Genomic DNA, 23204 nt, shown 5'->3' on the forward strand with positions numbered 1-23204 from the left:
CAGCCAGCGTATGACGCAATGAGGCTGTTCCAGTGACTGGCCTCGCCCCCTCCCCTGTGTAGGCTGTTTCCCCTGCTCCGTTCGCCTCCCCCCTGCTTTTTTCCTGCTATTTCGCTTATCTACGAGCAAGCAGCCAAGATGGAAATTGCAAACCAGGTAGGGCATTTTTGTGCACAAAGAAATGAATGGGTCAGAACTCGGTGTAAATAGATGATTTGGGTTGTTTTGCTGCTGGATGGTAATGCTGGTATTATAGGAGGGGGGAGGATGCTGGAGGATATTGTAGCTGAAATGATGGGGAATTATTATTATGTATCTAGCTGTGAAATGAATAAGAGAAATGCCCTGTTTTTTCTCTCTCTTTCTTTTTCTGCCTCTCTTTTTCTTTGTTTCTCTTCATCTGCATAGATTATAGGTTAGGTTATTTGTACAGTGTACTATAATATTTGTATTATTTTAATTTGTGCATTAGCTCACGTTTACAGGCCTTATAGCTAATAGGTATTGAGAAAACCCATCATTGTGCTATTATTGCGCTATTATTGAGCTAACCTACATTTTACATTTTAGATATGCTAGTATAACATTTACGTTTCTGTGGTGGGTGGAGATGTGTGTGAATTTAAAGGGCCGTGGAGAAGAAAAGCTCACAGACGCCCAGCTCAGCTATAGGCGTTTATTTCTAAGGGCTGATCTCTTATAATAACAGCAGGCTGATGCTCTCGCTGTAGCAGATGATAAAAGGAGAGCGTGCATTAACCATTAATGTTAAAACTCATCGTAAGGAGGCCTATTTAGCTATTGTAGCTACTGAGATTGCTCTGTATTTGCTCTGTAAAATGGCAGCTGACTTTTGCCGAGCTGCTGCTGTGACTCAGTGCTTGCTTCCATTGGGAGAGACATCAAGGATGCACAGATAGATAAATAGCTGGGTTATCTATCTATATCTGAGGGGGATCATATTTGGTTGGGGAATCCTTGCATATTTGTTATTTGGGCGTGACTGATGATTGGTGCGATTTGAGCTTATATCTAATGTGTGTATATATATATATATATATATATATATATATATATATATATATATATATATATATATATATATATATATATATATAAATTATATTGATAATAATAATAATAATAATAATAATAATAATAATGCCAGCCAGCTATTAATGATAATAATAATCAGCAAGAAGTGATCTGTGATCTTAATAGCATGCTCCTTTTATAGCTATACCCAAATAGCAAACGTTGAATTGACTTGTAACCTACGTCGAATCAACGATCAACATTCATTTATCTAATTCATCAGTCTCTAATGCGTTGAAACAACGCAGATATCCGACGTCACAGCTGACTTATTCATGCACGTCGATTTTACATAGATTCAGCGTCGATTCAACGTTATGGATTTATATTCAAATGTAGCTATATTTGATATTGTTTCTGATCTGTTTTATAGCTCGTGCTGTGTTCATGATATGTAGAAATGAACATTTAAATAATGATAATAATGTTAGTAATAATAATAATTTATATATATTATGTTTATTATTTGTGGGGAGCATCCTTGGCCTAAAAGCATTATAAACCAGTGTATCAGAGCCCCAACCTGTCAAAGCCTTTAAATAAACGTTGATTCAATGTCAGATAATGTTATATATAAATATTCTTTATTTTATTTTATTTTATTTTATGTTATTCAGTGTTCTTTGCTATCTGTGTAGCTATAGCTAGCAAGATACCATCCAGAAGGTGTCATCATCTGCTGGTCCCTTGTTGGTGGTGGATTGATTGAGGGCTTGGGGGCTTTAGTGGTGTGCGATACTGCACAGCTGGGTATTGATCCGATACCAAATAAATACAGGATATATATCCCACATATTGTCCCCATAATTTTAAAATTGGAACCCTCTTTTTTATTATTATTACTATTTTTTTTTTTTGGAACACTATAAACTAATATTTTGGCAAAATAACATTAAGTTTTTTTAGTCATTGCTGTTCCATACTGTTTTATAATCCGATAACAAGTAAATACAGTGTCAGTATCCTTCAGAACATTTTTGTGATATTGATATTGATTTGATTTGATTTGATTCCCTTATGGGGAACCATACCACAACGTTATGGCAACGTTCTGTTTTCATTAGAAAAGTCTCCACTGTCCTTAGACATCCTGGAAACTATAAAACCTATAAAATGTTCTCTTTTGGTTCTTTGGTACTGACAGGCTTTTCTTATGGTCCAGTGAGAGAGAAAGTAGGATATTGTACAGTACAGTAAATACAGGATCAATACTGCCATTACCAATACAGATCCTGATACTTTTTACAAAATAAAATCAGTTTTTCCTTTTATGTAGGGACCCAGCTAACACAAAACATTCCCTTACATTAAATTATGTTTCCCCTATGATTATTTTTAGGGAACCACAACATAACATATTGGCGGTATTTTTTTTTTTTATGTCATTACTGTTTCATAGATAGATGAATAAAATAAAGAAATACATGGTTTTTGCATTGCATCTTTGAAAAAATAACATTTAAACAAACTTTATTTAACGTTGCCTCATAAGCATTGGCTAATTTTGGAATTCTGACATTGAACGTTTTCACACATACACTTTCAATTCTTTTAGGGCAAAGGTGCACCCCACAAATAATAATAATAATAATAATAATAATAATTATTATTATTATTATTAATTAACCAGATATACATAGTCAAAGGTAATAGTATTTTGTATAAGTAACACATAAAAACATATGATTCAGTGAATCAGACACAAATCGATAAGCATTTTTTTTCTTTACCGTGCTCTTACCTCTGCCTGGTCTATATTCTATGTATTGCGAGCTGCAAACTGCATCCACACAACTAAAGATTATATCACACATAAAGACACTTACCCATGGAAAAGCTCTGTGTACCGGTCAGCTTCAGCTTTGCGCACATGGAAATCTGTCTTACTACTATGCTGTGCTAATGCACATGGGAAGCAAGAACATTTGGAGACATTTCAAGACATTTGTAGAGAGACAGAAATTAGGAAATCACCATTGTTTTAAGTCGGAAGTGAGAAACAGGAGCAACATATTTAACCTAGAGCTAATATTGGTATTGCTAGTATCAATGTTTGAATGGATTTGCTCTCCCTTAGAGATGTGTTAGGATTGGGCAATACTATCCACCTGTCTTTAGATGTGAATTAATTCCTATATTACTCTTGTAATTATATTTTAACTCAAGAAATAAAGGAAACAAATGTTTGTGTTTTTTTTTTAGTAATTTCTTTAAATTGATATGCAGGAACAATCTGCCATGTAACCAAATCAATTTAGACATATTTTATCAGAGTTGTAGGGTTTCATTTAATGCATGATATGGCCAAAATTTATATCACAATATAATCTCTTTTTTGGTTGATACAGTATAATACAGTATGATATCAGATATGAGACGAATCCCTGGCCAGAAATAACAGAACCTCAGGCTGACTGTTTCTTCACCATAAATTTACCTCCTGAACAATTTAGAACTAATCAAAACTAATTAAATAGCATTCAGATTCTACAGTGCCATCAGTGTTATACACATAGTAGAGTAGAGAGCTGGATTTATTATCTGTAAGGCTCATCTCCTAGATTACAGCAGGGTATTTATGTTTCCTCTGTGCCCATTTGACTTGTTTGGGTCAGACAGATCTTGATTAAACTCTGAATTACAATAATGCACTAATGACTGAGAAAATACTGTAATGCTTATCTCTACACAAAACAAACAATTCTGTCAACAATTATTTTTGACTTGATTTTACAATTGGTGTTGTCATATAACATTTTTACAGCAATTTGGTCGCAAAAATATTTAACAAGACTTAAAACACTGAAAATATAGAACGGTTCTGGCATAAAAAAAACTATTTCAGAGATGATGGAAGAAACCCTGTGAGGGACCATGGCTCATAAAGGGGAATCTAGGACTGGACAATACTTTTTAAATTAATTTTAGATATTTGGATTTCACTCAGAACTAGTTTTGCTACCCATGACCCATGTTTGCCAAAAAAAACTTGACACTGGCATACTAATGACTGACAGACCTTTTTCTCTCCCAACACACACTGCCTGGCCAAAAAAAAAAAAAGGTCAGACACTGATTTGATTGCTGCACGCATTCGCTGTGTCATTGTTTCAATAAGCTTCTGCAATGTCAGAAGATTTATTTCAATCCAGTGCTGCATTAATTTATTTTTCACCAAGATCTTGCAGTATTGATGATGGTAGAGTCTGACAGCTGCACAAAGCAACGCTTCTCCAGCTCATCCCAAAGATTCTCAATGAGGTTAAGTTACGGACTCTGTGGTGAACTCTCAATCCATGTGTGAAAATGATGATGATCTCATGCTCCCTGAACCCTGAACTCTTTCACAATTCCAGCCCCATGAATCCTGATATTCTCATCTTGGAATATGCCCGTGCCATCAGGGAAGAATAAATCCACTGATGGTCTGTATTCTATATTCAGTATATTCAGGTAGTCAGCTGACCTCATTCTTTCAGCACATACTGTCGCTGAACCTAGACCTGCAGACCAACTGCAGCATCATATACCCCACATCATTTACTTACTTAAATCCAGGTGGCGACTTTTATTTTATTTTTTATTTTTTTTGGCCAGGCAGTGTTTATGCATATAAAGATATAAAGATACACAATTTATCTTTACAAACTGATGCCATAATATGTCTATGTATCCATCTGTCCATATTTTTAAATATTGTACCCAGAATCATTGATAGCAGGGCAGAAATATGTTGTGGACTGTGTTACAATATATTTATATTCAAATTAAACTAAAGAAAAAATACACAAAAATTAAAATAGAGTAAAAATCAAAGCACTTTGTACAAAGTCAATCGCTACAGACCTCCAAACTTCATGTGGCCTTCAGATTAGCTTAAGAACAGCCGAGCAGCTCCACTCAAGCCTCACATCACCAAATACAATGAAGGAAAGTTGGCACTTTGGACAATAAAGTGTATTTAGGGGTGAAACTGACTGTATATGTCCCAAAGTTCTTCTACAAGAGTCCTAACTCAGTGTTACAGTATTGTAGTGTTACATATATTATAATATATTAAATCGAAAGATACAACATTAGTTATATAGTCTAGCCAGTCATATATTTAATAGTGGTGTAGCAAACCTTAAGGCAGACTCCTCAGACTTCCTGCTACAAAATTTGCATTTGGTCTCCAATATTTTGGCCCCTGGGCAAATAGAGAAATAAACACACCACACTACTGACTGTACTGGCAGAATAAACAGCCTGTGAACAAACAGGCTGAACTTTCTCTCTGTGAAAATACCTGAAATCACACTGGGGGTTTATCTTCCCTCTAAAAGTCACAAATGTTTCAGTCTGCCTATAGATCTATCGTTTTAGCAGAGCTAATAGCGGTCGAGGCCTAAAAACACTGAAGTATCCAGCTGGCGATCTCTGGGGTCCAATCACTATGGGCCAGTGGGGGAGCTTTTACCACAGTGAATCTCCTAACCCTGATCCTGAAGCACCTCCTGCTCTGCACGTATTAGTGATTTCCTCACTTCAGTCCAATTACTGAGCCCTTTTACGGAGCTCTAATACAAGTGGACAAAGTATCAATACCGACCAATTTTCAATTACGTTTTCATTATCTATACGAGTAAAATATCATTGTTTTTTGGAAACATGGTGCTCCATATTTAAAAAAAATGTGAAACTTATATTATATAGATGTATTACACACAGAGTGATCTATTTTTAGCGTTTAATTCTTTTATTATTAATGATTATGAATTAGAGCCAAGTAAAATTAGTTAAATTACTTAGGTAGTGTGGGCAGTGTGCCAAATCCTGCTTGAAAATGAAATCCGCATCCTCATTAAAGTTGTCAGCAGAGGGAAGCATGAAGTGCTATCTAGAGTAAAATATCAATGTTTTTATGGACACATAGGTGCTCTAAGACCTCCATATTTGCCTAAAGTTGCTACTTTATTAATATACTAGTGCAAAAATTTAATATCATATAAAAGTTACACTATTTCAGCAATTCAGTTTTAAAAAATGTGAAACTTATATTATATAGATGTATTACACACAGAGTGATCTATTTTAAGCGTTTATTTCTTTTATTATTAATGATTATGAATTAGAGCCAATTAAAATTAGTTAAATTACTTTTGGTAGTGTGGGCAGTGTGCCAGGTTCTGCTGGAAAATGAAATCTGCATCTCCATAAAAGTTGTCCGTAGCAGAGGGAAGCATGAAGTGCTGTAAGATTTTCCAGGAAAAAACTGCACTGACTTTAGACTTAATATAATACAGTGGAACAACACCAGCAGATGACATGACTCTCCAATATATCAAACCATCACTGATTGTGGAAACTTCACTCTAGACCTCAAGCAGTTTGGACTGTGTGTCTCCACTCTTCCTCCAGACTCTGATCTCTTGATTTACAAATGAAATGCAAAATTTACTGATGATCAGTGATGGTTTGAAGAGCCACATTATCTGCAAGACACTAGTATATCACTAATATTATTTGTTGTCTGACACCAATAAATATAGAATTTGTAGTATTATACCAAACATTATAATTATATGGTATGATATTTCTGATTTATGGACTGAAGTGCCTTCTGAAGACTGGTCACATTTTAAAGATCTGTTATTATAAGACAAATATGAAGCGGTTTTAGCAGGAAATTCAAGATGAATGTTTTACATTGCTTCCATAACCTTATAAAACATAAACACAACCAGTCATTCCACTTATACTTTAAAATGATTATGACTTTTTATGTTTTTTTTGTGTTGTTGTTTTTGTGCCCAAAATTATGTATACTCATTATTTTGTTAATGTACAAAATCCAGCTATTAAATATGATTTTAATTTCCATATGCTGTTTGTTTTTTCTGTTTACAGTTAGTTGCCAACGGGCAATTCAGAGTGCTGAAAGTGCCGCTAGGCTTCATTAAAGCCCTGGAATGGGTAAGTGTTTATTTATATATTCTCACTGTACAACTCTGACTGCTTTAACTCTCAACTTCCTAATTATGGGAGAATATATTAGTATTATCCACTTGGGTTTTAGACTTACCAATTTACCCTTCTTCTTCTTCTTCTTCTTATTATTATTATTCTAACCATTATTACAGAATTAAACCTCAACAGCAGTATTTAAACAGTTTTCTACAATCTGAACTGGAAGTGAATTTAAGGTAGAAATAGATTTAAGGTACAACTGGATTTAAGGTAGCTGTGGATTTGTGGTAGATCTGGATATAAGGTACAGTTGGATTTAAGGTAGCTTTGAATTTTTGGTACAATTAGATTTTAGGTAGCTCTGGATTTAAGATAAAATTATAATTAAGGTAGCTTTGAATTTATGGTACAGTTAGGTTTAAGGTAGCTTTTTATTTAAGGTAGCTTTGGATTCAAGGTACAGTTGAATTTAAGGTAGCTTTGGATTTAAGGTTACGGTTAATATAATGTAGCTTTTGATTTAAGGTAGCTGTGGATTTAAGATACAGTTGGATTTAAGGTTCAACTGGATTGAAGGTAGCTGTGGATTTAAGATACAGTTGGATTTAAGATACAGTTATATTTAAGGTAGCTTTGAATTTAAGGTACAATTGAATTTAAGATACAATTGGATTTAAGGTTGTAATGATCAGATATACTGCAGTATAAAGAATATTTTATTAAATAGAGCAGATATATATAATAACAACAGGGTAGTCAGACTGAAATAAGGTCAGCGGGAGCAAACAACAACCAGAGAGGAAAAGCACTAACCAGAGTGAGGGACAGTCCAAAGTTCATGCACGGGAAGGCAAACAAGAGAGGATAATCCAAACAATCAGAAACGGTAACAGTCCAGGTAATACACAGAGTTCCAACAATCATCCAAAAATCAGAATCGAGAATAACAAACCAGAGAGTCAAAACCAGGAGATCAAAAATATAGATAACAAGAATATGCTTTGTAATGAGGGCTAACCAATCGATTACTCGGCACAGAGTGTAAGTGAAGGGGGTTTTTATAGTGTGGGTAATCAATATTCAGGGCTTCCGGGTGGTGGCAGGTGAACAGGTGAGTGCGTGATGTCAGAGTGTGGTGTGTTCTGGGAAGTGACAAAGGTAGCTCTGGATTTAAGGTACATTTGGATTAAGGAACAATTATATCTAAGGTAGCTTTGAATTTAAGGTACAATTATATTTCGGGTACAATTATATTTAAAGTACAATTGGTTTTAATGTAGCTCTGGATTTAAGGTACAATTATATTTAAGGTAGCTGTGGATTTAAGGTACAGCTGGATTTAGAGTAGCTATCAATTGAAGGTAGCTGTTGATTTAAGGAAGCTATGGATTTAAGGTAGCTGTTGATTTAAGAAGGCTATGGATTTGAGGTACAGTTGGATTTAAGGTAGCTGTTGATTTAAGGTACTTGACAGCAGTCAGGCAGTTTATAAACTTTTTTTTAATGTTATTAGCAGGCTTTTCCAAGCCAACTTCAAGTTTGTTTGCAAATGTTCTTTTTCTTGTTGTTTTTGTGATTCTAGCAGAGGAAGACGTGTACCGTAGCTGTTTTTCTGTCAGTTCTCGTAATTAAACTCGAACACATTAAAGCCGGGGCTGCTGGCAGGGCTAAATGAGCACTTTGCTTTAGATAATGCATCTTCTTGTATTGTAGATCTTCACCCATCGTCTTATACATCATCTCTTATGACTCACAGGCCAGGTGTTTGCTTATGTAAGCTCTGTTTGGTGACTAAATAACGCATAGCATTAATGCAGCCTGTCATTTGAGCATCCAATAGCAGTCTAGCTTCACGTTCAGTTTATGTACCAGCTTATAGAAGTCCATTATGTTGCCCATAGCAGTGTGGTGATATGTCAAGGTCTGGAGCAGAGCGAGTGAGCAGCTTCCCTGAGTTAATAGTGGCATCTGGTGGTTGTTAGGGGTTGGTATATTTTCTACATAGGGGAAAGTACTATGAATTTTAAAGCATAGTTAGTGTGGGGAAAAGAACACTGTATGATTATACCAACATAATTGGGTATACAATGTGCAATAATCTGTTGTCATTTAGTGAAAGTTTGTATATATACTGTTCTGAGCTTTTGATTTTATGTATGCCTCATAATTCCATCATTTTACACTTCAGCTATTCTTTATACTATTAACATGGAATAAAATCCTGCCACATTAATTTATATACAATTTATATTATATATTATTGTCATATTATTACTGTTTGTATGTATAAAATATTCACTAATAGTTGCACCCCGAAGGAATAAACCTACAGGAATGATACTCGATGGGTAGTTGTGCCAGGCTGTCATAGAATGACACAGAATGCTAATGAATCATCTTCAATGATGGGTCCTGGTTTTGTCTTGGTGAAGAGACGACCCTTAAATCTGTATATGGAGGCACCATGATCAGCCCCAAGATTAACATTAATAAGGTCCTGCAACCAGTGACCTTACCTTTTCTGAATGCACACTCCGGTACACTATTCCAACAGGACAGTGCTCATCCACATACTGCTGCAATTTCACGATATTTCTTTGATGACACAGATACTATGTCATGACCAGCTGTATCACCAGACCTATGCCTGATTAAAACTGTGAAAAATGCTTTTCAACTAGTTTCCAACAGTCCATCTCAACCGACAAATTGCAGGAACTGCATGAGAATATTCAAGCTGCATGGGATGGATTATCACAGGACACAGTTAGGAACCTCTACAACTCCAAGCTCCAATGGTGTTATGTATACACCTGTATGTGTAGCTCAATCAGTATGTCTCAATCATATCAGTCTAAATTGTTAATCATTTATTGTTCCTGGTAACTTTTATCTTTCTTCTTAATAGTGTTGTATTCTGACACGTAATTTTGGGTGTAGCTCTATGAATATAACTTAATTTGGGAGATTGATCCATGCCCTTTACTCCACCCTCTCAGCCCTATATAAACCCTTACTTCCTTTCTACCTGTGTGTCGAACAAATTTGCACCCATCTCCTCACCATCTTCCTTAATTTCTTTTGTATCTCTTCTTGTTGGGGGGATTTAGCTTCAAATTTCCCAGTAAATCTGCTCCAAACTCCAGACCAAAACCCTCTTTTCTTTTCAGTTCGAGGGCGTTGGAAATACTAGCAAAGAAGATGATAAGAGTAATAATATACAATTTAATGTACATCGCTGCTGTTGCAAATACATCATTAATATCCCCAGAGTGGCAGAATTTTTTTTTATTGCAATTCGATGGAAATAGATTTCATTTGTAGCCATTTCTATTGGTCCATTTATCCTGATATTTTGAAAATATTTTATATTTTAAAAAACATTGGGATTCACATTATCTCAAACAGTAAAAGCACTCATAACCCTACCTGGGTGTGATTTGTTTTCTCTTTTATGGGGGTCCTTTGTGATTTTATTCCCATCTGGAACGACCATGTATGTTTTTTCTCAGACTTCCTCTGAGAAAATTGCAGGCTGAATTACCTACTGCTTTTCGCTGAACTGTTTGGTCCTCCAGTAATTTAAGTCACCTTTCGTTTAATAAAATAGCTATTTGTCCACTGCCGCACACCGTAATTACACTTATGGTGCATTTCCACGGAGATCCATGTAAACACAACAGCCAGTGGAAATGGAGGAGCTACTGAACTCGATGTCTTGTGACCGAGAAAGCCAAAAAACTCACTGGTCCACCTGTTTTTTCAATTGCAGTCCGGATGCAAGAGTTTAAGAGTAGAAATGTGAATTTTTTTTTTTTTTTTTACAGACGTCCCCTCTGAGAAACTAATCTCATCCGGATAGGGCTATAGACACCATTTTCCCAAACACCTCCAGATGCTTTACTACTAGTTTACTGTGCATCCCCTGTTTTAATAATAAGCCTCACTGAAAAGAGCCATTCAATGTTGCAATAAGTGATGTTCAGTCTACCTCTACAAATCATTATATCCCTCCTTTTTTGAATGGTATGATCTAAAGCCATGGGTTCATCCATTCCCTCCATGCGTTGGTGTGGTTTGCTTTAGTGTGGTCTGTGTCCGGTTGAATGTGCTTTCACCTGGTTTGGTTGATTAATTCTGAAGTGATTTGGCACGGTTATCCGCTTTTGATCTCCTGTAGTGGCGCGTGAGGCCGTATCTGAGGGGCTCTACAGTGTGACAGATGGCCGAGGATCTCTGTGAAATTTAATAGCTCCATTCTCCAGTCAATCCCTCCACTGCAGCCAAGCCCAGCCCACACATAATCTCTACCAGTGACTCAATCTCCCAGATTTACTCCAAGCCTGAAAAAATCATCTTCATGCCTGTCCCATAATGCTGTTCTCCAGTGTAGTGTCAGGCATTTAATGTTAATGTTTTGAATTCGATTTTAATATTTTAATGCACATCACTTTATGGTAACACTGATTGTCGTACCTTATAAATCATTATCATCAAACTTGTAAATACAAGAAAGTACACCTAGCTTATTTCAAAGTGATTTTGTGTTTTAGTCAGGAGAACTAATATTATCAACCTAAAAACTTAAAAATGCTTGTTAAGCCAATGAAAAAATGGAAACAATTTTGAACAATTTTTAGTTTAGTACACGTTAATGCTCTTTCCACATTGTTGGTTCATACAGCTTTCCCATAAGGCTTCTGGCACCATATATTTGCATATTGGGTGTGGCCTCTCCCTTACTTACCATCTTTGTGTTGTTTGTTGCCCAAAGCTGCCTTATCCTAGGCTTGCATTAGTATAATATATGTACTGATTGCCAGACCTAAGTGTTTTAGGCTGTAAAAGCAAATTACCTTTATTCTGTGTTTCTAGTTGTCACAGTATGTTGGCTTGAAGCTACAGAGGTCACTCTTGTGCTGCTGCAGTATTATGCCGTCAGTATTGGCAGTTCTTTAAAAATATGCTAAATATCATACATATATCTAATATATCTTATATATGAACATATATGTAATCAAACTGTTGTTGTGTGAACAAAACTCAGTTAAGTTGAATAAACTCAACTGATTTAAGTTATCATCTAGCTTTAGTTGACTTTAGTTTGACTGAGTTAAGTTTATTGAACTTAAAATGATTAAACTTAAAATGATTGCCATTTACAAATTAACTGAGTCATATCTATATGATAACTTGACTGAGTTAAGTTGAATGAACTTAAAATGTTATATATTTACTGTAAGAACCAACCAAGGAGATTTGAATACAGGCAAAGTCCAAAACCAGCAATAAACCACAAGGCAAAATCGTAGTCGAAGACAGGCAAGGATCAAAAACCAGAAATAACAAAACACAGAAGTAAATGCTCGATAAGACACTAGAGTGGCAATATCTCGCAATTAGACTAAGCAAATGTCCAGTATATATAGTCCTTGTAATCAGCTGCTGGCCCACAGGTGTGTGGGAAGGGCAGTGTCAGCTTATTAGTACTCCGGCGAGGCTGATCTTAAAGGCGTGGGTGTGATATTTACAACTTAACTGATTCAAAGCAAAAGGATGACTTGACTGACTCAAGTTGAGCCAATGAATACCGTATTGAAGATTGAATACCGTATATATTTTATCTCAACACACGAGGGGAATGGAGCTGCTAATTGCTGAATATAAAAGCCTTGCCCAGCTGTTGGTTTTAATCAGTACTGTATTTGCTAACATTGCTAACAATGATTTCTCTGTCTGCTTTCAGGTGTTTGCTATCTTTGCGTTTTCCACCTGCGGGAGCTACTCGGGTCTGTTCCGCATGAGCGTGGAGTGCAGAAACAGATCGGAGAGTAACCTGAAAATAGACGTGGAGTTTGAATATCCATTCAGGTAGAGTATTCTGAACAGAGCCTTAATATAGCAGCACACTACAACAATCAACTACAAATTGAATCTAGTCACAATAAAATAGGGCTGTTATAATAGCTTCACACCTGGTACTGTTGCTGAACCAGTAGTTATATACTTTATTTAAGGTTTGGAACATGAGGTTTTATTTAATTTTAGCTTGCTATGTTCAAGCAATTGTATATAATATGAGAAAGATCCAGAATTGTGTTAGTGGGTAATCTTGATGTGTTAGGCGTACTTATAGATTTAAAAATGTGAAGACAGATTGGACAAAAGCGATTGTTTAAAACTTTAAGCTGAAAAAAAATCACTAAAATGCAGGTATACTAATACTGCTCATTCATCTACCTTCCTTCAGGCTCCACCAAGTTTATTTTGACGCTCCTTCCTGCAAGGGGGACCAAACTGACCGTTTCTTCCTGGTGGGCGACTACTCTTCCTCTGCCCAGTTCTTCGTCACCATCGCCGTCTTCGCCTTCCTGTACTCTACAGCAGCTCTTAGCATCTACGTCTTTGCCTTTGAGAAATACCGCGAGAACAACAAGGCCCCACTAATCGTGAGTTTCCTCTATTCAGTAAAACTGATATTGTGTAATAAAATCACAGCTAACCACATAATAATCTAATGCTTATATTATCTTCTGTCTTTAGAGGGAGAAAAAAAACTAAACAAATTGTGTAGTGTGGAATGCAACTTAAATTTTTACATGTAATTATATAGTAAAATCTCAGTGTATTATGGATGACTTTTTATATTAGAATCTCTTAATCTGCAGTAACCTAAAGTAAAGATTTCAGGTAGTGTTAGCATCAAATCTACTACTGTTAAACATGATTTTTAAAAAGGGAGGATGAAGCAGCCAACATGCCAACATGGCAAACTTATAATTTTGTGTGTGTGTGTGTGTGTGTGTATAAGAAAGAAGAAGAGTGAAAGAAAGAAAGAAAGAAAGAAAGAAAGAAAGAAAGAAAGAAAGAAAGAAAGAAAGAAAGAAAGAAAGAAAAAAAAAACGAGGGAGGGGTACCCAGAGTTAGTAATGAGGTATCCCATATTTTAGCATAAATATAACTAAGCACTAATACACTCAAGGTTTGTGCCATAACGTGTATAGCATGTTATAGCATGAACCTCAAGTGTATTATTGCGATTATACCACAGTATCATTATCGCTGTTTATTGAAAGATTTTGGTTATAAAAACTCTGCGAGTTCAAATAGTTCAATTGCTGCTCTGTTAGTAGCTGCACTGTTTGGCTTGTAAGCGCTGCATTGTTGCTAGGTTACCTGTATGTGGCGAAGTAATACATGGAGAGCTTTGGTTACAGTGCATTACCGGCTGATAACGACACTTATAGAACGCCTCTCAGCCAATCAGGGATTGCAGGGTCGGAACTAACTGTGGTATAATGTACTGTAATATACCTTCTGAACTTAATGGTAGCAATGCCATATTGACATTGACAGTCAATAAAGCTGCTAATACATCACCAGGCTCTTTAAAAAGAGTATCAGGTGCCAAATGATTGGTGAAAATGATTGGTAAAATGAATCATTTGCATTTAACTTTGACTAAAAAAACATTCACCCAACAAAAAAACACACAATTCCCTCCAACAACTTGGTTGTAACACTGTTTGATCTATTGCTAATCTGTAGAAAGAAATGCTGAAGTGTGTGGAAATGCCTACATCTGTTATTTAATAAGAGCGAGTCTCATTATTACAGATTAGGTGCATAAAGGTTGTAACGTCTTATTAATCGTTGTAGGATTTTGGTGTGACATGCATGTTCACCTTCATGTGGCTGGTGAGCTCGGCGGCATGGGCAAAAGGTCTGTCGGACGTGAAGACAGCCACGGACCCCGACAAGGTGCTGGAGCTCGTCACGGCCTGCGAGGAAGAAAGCAACCGCTGTCGCGAAGTTCGTGAACCTGTCATGTCCGGCCTTAACACCTCTGTGGTGAGTGGAGTTTATTAGCGCAGTTACCATTTCAGTCTGTAAAAAGAAGTGGATCAGTTATATTTCTACTACTAGTGCTATCAAATGCTTTTATAGTATTTTCACAACAAGGACCAATTTGTGAGATTTGAATAAAGCCTATATCTAACGTAAGAAATTTAGTTCAATTAATATTAGTCCATACAATGTGCCAGTGATTCAGGGAAAGGCTTTTTGGATATTTGTTACATTTCCTCACTGGAAGATGGAGAAAATATATAGTGATGGGGGACTGTTAGGGATTTCTTCTGAAATCAAGAGAGAGTAGCATTAAAGGGGATGCCATCCAGCAATAGGAGTTTTCGGAACCCCTTGGTCACTAAACATTTGGTAAATATGGTTAACATCTACTGACTGAAGGAGCTTCTCTGAAATGACCAGGCCTGTAGAGCATCTCTGGTCAGCAGTGGTGGCAGTGGTCCACCAACAAACATATCACAATAATAAAGGAGTGTTGCCATTTATATATAATGCAACCATGCATAATGTATTAACTGTCAGACATTATGCGCTCAATCTTACAGCCTGTGCATGTTAATTACTATCTTGCACCCTTGTTACAAATTGCGAAGAAAATAGAGAAGGCACTTGTGAGTATATCTACTCAGGTAATTTGAGGTGTATTGCTATCTTGGCAATGGAAAACACAGGTGCCCCACTGTCTGATTAGAACCCTGACAACAGTCAGCCGTCAGACACTCACTGCTATCTTGACGACCCAGGTACGCTGCACACACTCAACGCATGTATAAACCCAACTTTGGATCAACAATAAACAGAATAAACCACTTGTCAATATTCTCTGCTGTATCATTTATAAAGGAAAATTATGAAAATTATCAGGGATGCCCAAACTTTTTCATACCACTCTATTTCTATTTCTGACTTCCTTGTATTTATTTTAAGTTAATTAATCTACTAAATGTGTCTTATTGCATTGGCACATAATTTTGATTAAATTAGGAAATTTGTTTAAAACAAGAAAAATATCTGCCAATTACTTAAAACAAAGAAAAATAGGTTAGAAATAAGCCACCTATTCCTCTAAAATGCTAAAATGAGAAATGTCAGGTATTTAAACTAGATTTCAGAGGATTCAACTTGACTAGTGGTATCTGGCTACAACTGTCTATGTGAACAAATAAGCAACTCTGGCCAAAATCACCCCTCCACTTTGAATGCAGGAGGCCACAAACCCATATCCTGCTGAACAGTGCAGCATTCTGTAACTTTAATAGGACATGGCAAAAGTCATGGGATATGATACCGTGTTTCCTGTCCCATGACATCTGGCATGTTAGTGTATAATCTCTACTATTGATCTCTAATACCGTGTTTGTGTTGTGTTTTTGTGCTTCCAGGCCTTTGGCTTCTTGAATCTGATCTTGTGGTTAGGAAATGTGTGGTTCGTCTTCAAGGAGACCGGCATCAGCGCCCCTTTCATGCGTCAACCACCCGCCCAGGAGAAGCAGCCGGCCCCCGACTCCTACGGCCAGCAGGGCTACGGCCAGCAGGACCCCTACGCCAGCTCCCAGGGGGGCTACCAACCCGAATACAGTCAGCAGGGCTACAACCAGGGTGGAGAATACGGACAGGGCGGCTACAACCAGCAGGGGGCTCCCACCTCTTTCTCCAACCAGATGTGAGGCTGGGGGAGTGGAGGAGGCGGATGGAGGCCGGTGAGTGCTGAAGTGGGGGGAGGGTGGTAATAATAATTATCACTCTGGGTGATGTGGGTGGTTTTGCACAGCGATGGTTGCTATGGCTCAGCCTTCACCGAAAGCTTAATGTTAATGCTAATAAGCCAGTGGGAGTAAAGGCCTGAATTTTCATGCATTCTTCTTTCTTTATTCCTTTCCAGGAATTGTACTTTTGCTAACTGTACTTTTTATCCAAACATCCATTTTTGTGTCCTCAACGTTTACACTAATATTAAATTAGAAAAACATGTCAGGGATAAAATGTATTTATATTTTAAAATATAACAATATTTTTTTGTCCACAAACCTTCTTCAGCCGTCAATTTAGCAAAAGTAGTTTTTTGATCAATTATATATTAGCACCATAGAACTGCTTGTCCTCACAGTGATGTGTGGTGAAGAGTGGTATTGTCATATTTTGAGGTACATAACATGTCTTCTAAAATTTTAACTGCCATAATTATTAACTGCTATGTATGTGTTTGAGGAATATGGTATTAAAATACATAAAATACTTTTTCTTACCCTCCTTCTTTTTTTTCTCTCCACAGAAAGAGGGTGATCGTGTGATTAATGGAGTGTGGTGCCTGAACCCTTCCCATACACCCACACTCTTCCCTGTCTGTCTGTTTGTGCATATGTCTGTGGACGAAAAGATGGGGGGAGGGATAGGGGAGGGGGGCAATAATAATAATAATAATAATAAACGAATAAACGAAGAGAGACGTAGGGCGTAGGGAGAACGTAAGGGAAATTCAATGTGCTGTTCATTATTGTGATGTATAAAACAAAAAAAAACCTAAAAAAAAAATAATAAAAAGTTAGATATGATCAGATGAATACATAATAATACACACCAAAATATGTCAAAGGCAAAAAAACAAGCTGCAATGCTGTAATGGTTGCTATAGAAATTTGAATTTGATGATGTTGACAACAGTAATGCTAAACATGAGAGAATGTATTTGTCTGTGCTGTATAAATATCAATATGAACAAATATATATATACAAATATTTCCTAAAGATATGTTATGGGATTATTCCACTGTAATCTGTAGAGTTATGTTTCGAGAGGTTCACTGATGATGATTCTGAGTTCTGATTGGACGACAATCATCACTGAACCCCCAATGGAAGTGGTTCCTTGAGAATTTCTACCTATATAGTGGTTTGTTATGAATTATTATAAATATTGTGGCGTCGCTAGGTTGGGGCGGAGCTACGAGACTAGGCCATAGTCCTGTTTAGATTTAAATTTATTTTAAACTTTATTATAATATAATGGCAACCAACCAACCAATGAACAGAGAAGGGTGGCCGCTGAGCATGCTGGGAGCTCCCCCTTCGAGCCAACCTCCCGCCCCCTTATACTCTGCGCCGCCACAATATTCACTATATTGAAGTTGTATTAGAGTTTTATATATACGTTCATTATATCCGTTTTATAGCATTTTATTTATTTCTGTTTTTTATTGTTTCGTTTTCTGTTTTTTTATTCTTTTCATGGGTGGGATAGAGCATTGATCTGAATCTGAGTTTGAGCTTAGAGAGTGGGTCCGCTGGGTTCTGCTGTCAGCAATAGACTTAAATACATGACCAAACTCAAGGTGGGACCAGAGACATTCCGCTGACCAGCACAGCCTTCGTTACTTTACAGCACTATAGAGTATTATTTTGTTATTTGCTTTTTTTTTTTTCATTTATATTCGGACCAAATTAGATTTATTTTTTTTTTCGTGTGGGAAGGGCGTCTCTGATACGTTATATCATGGTTTGCGTAGCTCCTGATAACTATGCTTCCTCTGCTATGCCGCTCGAGTGTGTTAGTGCCGTTTTCATGCAAGTGGATGACTAAAACTCAACTTCTGTTCGTGTAGTGTGGGCACCAGACAGGAAACCATGCCTGTGTGTTGAGTGGTTGGTAGCCTAGATAGATGTGCCAGTTTCAATTTCATCAGTATTTTATCCTCCTCCTCCTCTTCTTCTTCCACCCCTTCTCTACTTCTCTTTCACCTTCTTTCTCTCTCTCTATATATATATTTCTCTCAATCTCTCACACAAATACCGATACGCATCTCTTTGTAACTTACTTTTTTGTCAACCACAAAAATACAAAAATAGTTAAAGCACAAATTGATTTTTCTTAGTTCAAACCTAGTTATATTGAAATATATTTTCAGATATATATGTGTGTGTATATATATTGTATTTATATGCCATGCAAAATTTGCAATCTTCTACGTTGTTGTACTGCTGATCTATGGAAAGATACCACCTCCATATTATATGCATCAACTGGAGCGCTCAAAATGCTAACTAACAAAGTGGTGCAAATATTTATGTATGTCTATACACTCCTGAAAATAAAGGTGATATTAAGAGTTTTGTGAGCAGAAGAACAATAACTTCCAAAAAGTTCAATTTTAAAATGACCAGTGAGTATGAAGAAGCTTTAACCCTTTTATATTTCAATTAATGCTGAATCTATTGTGAATTATCCTACAAGGTTCTAGTTTTAGTCCTGTTAAAATGTTAATGATGACAGTAATCAGTAGTTATAAGATTGAAGAAACGGAAGTAGTGTGGGTCTACAGTAAATACAGGGTCTAATGTGTTAAATTGTTTAAAAATCCTTAACATTGCCTTCCATAATGGTGCTTTCACTTCTGCCTTGTTTGGTCTGGTATAAAAAGGTGCAGCGCACCATAGTCCAGATCATAGGAGCAAAATCTGTTCCAACCAAAAGAGGTGGTCCTTGTTTGATTCGCTTTCAGTCTGAAAACTTTTGAGTTTTATTTTCTGGATGGTTCAGGCTCTCGGCGTGTGAACGGGAACCTTGTTTTGGACTTTCAGAAAGTTCTTCACACATATATATCAAAAAATTCTTCTGCAGCATCGCTCTTAAAACCCTTTATAGCACCTTTATTTTCAAGAATGCAGTTTAATCACATGAACAAACCAGGCAGTCAATAAGAGACAGTTATTTCTGCTTGAGAAGATGTGAGCAGATGTCAGTCATAGCTGGTGTTACATAATGAGGGTGTACATTTTCCTGCTAGTGGGTTACAGTGGACCATGCATGCTTCTACCAGCATTGCCTGTTCAAATTTATGATGGCTGTAAACTTTGATACATTTTCCACAGAGAACAGAAAACCTGTCAACTTAAAGAAGCAGTCCTTATATTGTCCAGCAGTCCATATTTTTGAAAGCGGTAGTATTCCTAAATGAGCAGAGGACAAAATATTTCTAACAATTGGCATCTCTGCAAAGGAAATTTAAAACAGTTATATTTATATTTATGGCCTTGTATTGGTGCTGATAAAGGAGCTATTGCAAATGTGGAGAGAAATCACAACAGCAAAGTCATCTGCTCATATTCATCTGCTCATTCCTGCATTATTAAACCAAATAAATGCAAATTTCTAACTGAAAAGAGCTGGCAAGCTAAAAAAGAGCACAACAGAGACATTGCTAAAATCACCAGATCGATCCACTCTAAAAGGAAACCAAACAACACACCTTTTAAAAAATTACTTTTCCACACGTTTGGTGCAATTACACATTCTCACCAGAGAGGCCTCTAAACCCTTAAAACTTATGGACTGTCTTTAAAACTCAATTTAAAAAGAGTTTCTGCAGATATGGACTCAATTTCTATTGCAAGAGCATTTGAAATCAGCAGGGTTTCTGTTCTATTCAAAATGACACAGCAGGATGTTAATGCTACAGTACTCTAACTGTAACTTTTACTAACTGAGGTTTGCTTGTACAGGAGATAGTATGAGCACGTATAGTCAACACATTACAGTATGTTAATATTATGAATCACTGGAACACAGAGATTAGATGTACAGATCAGTAGTAATCCACTCATCAGAAAGATTATATGCTTATATGCTACATCAAAGGCTGAGGACAACACATCCTCTAATGTATACTATTGTAGCTTGAGTATGTCTCAACCAGTGCATTTATGTTTACTTATATGTGGCTTTAATTTACCCTAGTAGCTAGGCCTGTCACAATAATACATTTTTTTGGACAATGTATTTTTCCAAAAATAATTGTGATAAATTATAGTATAATAATTTTAAGATGAGATGTAACATAATGCAGTTACTCCCATATTTAAAAAGGAATATAAACTTTATATAAATTGTCCTACATTTAAAACAAATATAGCTAAAAGAAAATTTTAAACTTCGTCAAGTTGAAATTAGAGCTGGACGATATAGTAAAAACATTGTATTGCACTATTTACAAACCTTTTCATGATACATTAAATTTAGTGCAATGTTTCGACACAAAAAAGATGCCTCAGTAGCAGCAGATTTTTAAAAACTGCTATTCATATTCTTAATGTTCTCTTTAAAGCGTAATTGCTTATAATGAAGTAAGCTAAATGTATTTAAAGTTCTTTCCATATATTGTACAATAAGCCAATAAGTAATGTAAATTATTGTGACAGGCCTAGTAGTAGCCATTGCTATACATCGGATGATGAGCCTCTCAGTAGTCATGCATGATCAGGTGAATGCTCAGTTCTAGCTCGCCCAAATCGACGACCGAATCGACTTTCATCTAATATTTGCACACTTTTTAGTCTCTCATGAGTGTAAAAGCAACCGTTTCTGCTTCTGAATAGAGCAGTGGGCCTGTGATCCCCGATTAGCGCGCCTTTTCCCTCGCTTCCTTTTCTCTCTGTTCCTCTCTTCTCATTCTCTCTTACGCTCTCTCTCTCTCACTTACTCTCTCACTCTCTCTCTCTGCTCTGTCCCACTCCCCTCTTCCTGAAATGAATATGCTGTTCAACTACTCTGTTGTTAGTGGTGTTTGGTACGTCTCGTGAAACTCTCAATGCCTTTGGGTTGTGCTGTATTTATTGTGTATAATATATTCTTAGCGTTCGATGATGTTGATGAAAAATGGATATGACCATGCTGAAGAATCAAGAATCACCAAAATTATCCAGAAAAATTCTGTTGTGTTGTTCTATGGAGTCCATGAAGGAAAAATTCAATAAAGAATAACTTATCCCGTTAAAAGACTCTGACTTTTTATTCTCCACACGGGCGTTTTCACACCAGCACTATTTGGTCCGGTTAAAACGAACTCTGGTCCGTTTATAACTTTAGTGCGGTTCGATTGAGCAGGTGTGAAAACAGTAATCGCACTCGGGTGCGGATCAAAAGAACCGGACCGAGACCAGCTAGAGGAGGTGGTCTCGGTCCGGTACCAAACGAACTGTGCATTTAAGCCGGACGACGCAGCACATTATATTTAAAGTCCGCTAACTGCCCTGCACATTGTTTACTTCCGTTCAGAGGCGGAGCTAAAACATGATGCTGACAAAGTGGGCGGGACTGGACGGCATGACGCTAACAAAGTGGGCGGAGCTGGACGCACTGGACGTCCATCTATGTAATGCATTGGGCGTGGCTAAAGGGCGGCGCATGTGTCAATCATTTTCGACTGCAGCCAATCAGATACTACACTTTCGTTATCAATCACTTTTTATTAAGCCAATCATCAGACAGACCAAGCTGTCCATCATTTTTTACCACAGCCAATCACCTTAACAGATCTGCCAAAAGAAGGCGGAAACTGCGGTGCTACCGGTTAAACGTAGCGCGATTTAAACTTCTGAACAGCGGTGAAGCTGAATGTGTTTTGGATATAAAATAAGGGATATTTTTCGCCGCCCGCTTCGAGCCATCCCACTAGCCTTACCGAGGTTCAGTATCCCTTACATTTTAAGACAGGTTTACAAAAAATCTAAAATAACCACCTTTGAACCACTTACAAACTACAATTAGATATTTAGAATCTGATAGGTCTACCTTTGTTGACACTAAAATGTTGTGAATATTCCTACATATGTAATTCTTATAATACAGCCAAAATAAAACCCATTTCTAGATATTTACATGAAATATTACTTTTTTATTTACTTAATATATTTTTTAATTTAATTGATTGATTTAAAATTGAACCAAGGGTGCACGAATTCTGCAAAATGACTGTTGGTGACCTAAAAATAGTATTATGAGCTTTTACATATAGACATGAAGCAGATATATTCCATCAGTGAATCAATTCCTTAATAAAGTATGCAAAACAGTCAATAATGGATTCCATGTAGCAATGTAATAATGTAAACAATTCACTTGTTTCTAAATTATTTTACCTTTTATAACGTACTAAGGGTCTATGCAATTAATCTTAAATTAATACTCCTTTCTTTAATCAGTCCAGTCCTGATCAGTTTAGTTAATTTCAGTCCTCTCCACATTTTCTCTCTCTCCAGTTCAACCATCTCTTCTACCCATTCTAAATAATAAATTACACCACAGTACTTGAGATTTCAACACATTCTAACAACTGACAATTCCCACACTGACCCTCCTCCTCGCGCCGCAAAACCAGCAAGCTTGATTGGCTGTTTCTCCTGGAAGGCGGGACTTTTATGGAGCTAAATTAGTGCCAAAACTACGCAAATAAAGAAAACGTATTCTGTAAATATGATACTACTTGCAAACAAACACAACACGTTTTACAAATACAAAA

General features: G+C 36.6%; 1 protein-coding gene across 1 annotated transcript; it reads left to right on the plus strand.

Annotated features, from left to right (window-relative positions):
- The first annotated feature begins 38 nt into the window (after window positions 1–38).
- On the plus strand, window positions 39–21682 carry sypa (synaptophysin a). The gene is made up of 7 exons (XM_022671076.2): window positions 39–156; window positions 6985–7050; window positions 12791–12915; window positions 13295–13493; window positions 14704–14895; window positions 16296–16613; window positions 17186–21682. The coding sequence occupies exons 1-6, from the start codon at window positions 139–141 to the stop codon at window positions 16578–16580; spliced, it is 885 nt and encodes a 294-aa protein (XP_022526797.1). The 5' UTR covers window positions 39–138; the 3' UTR covers window positions 16581–16613; window positions 17186–21682.
- The last annotated feature ends 1522 nt before the right edge of the window (window positions 21683–23204 follow it).

This window comes from Astyanax mexicanus, chromosome 12, assembly GCF_023375975.1.
Source record: "Astyanax mexicanus isolate ESR-SI-001 chromosome 12, AstMex3_surface, whole genome shotgun sequence".
NCBI classification, from domain to species: domain Eukaryota; kingdom Metazoa; phylum Chordata; class Actinopteri; order Characiformes; family Acestrorhamphidae; genus Astyanax; species Astyanax mexicanus.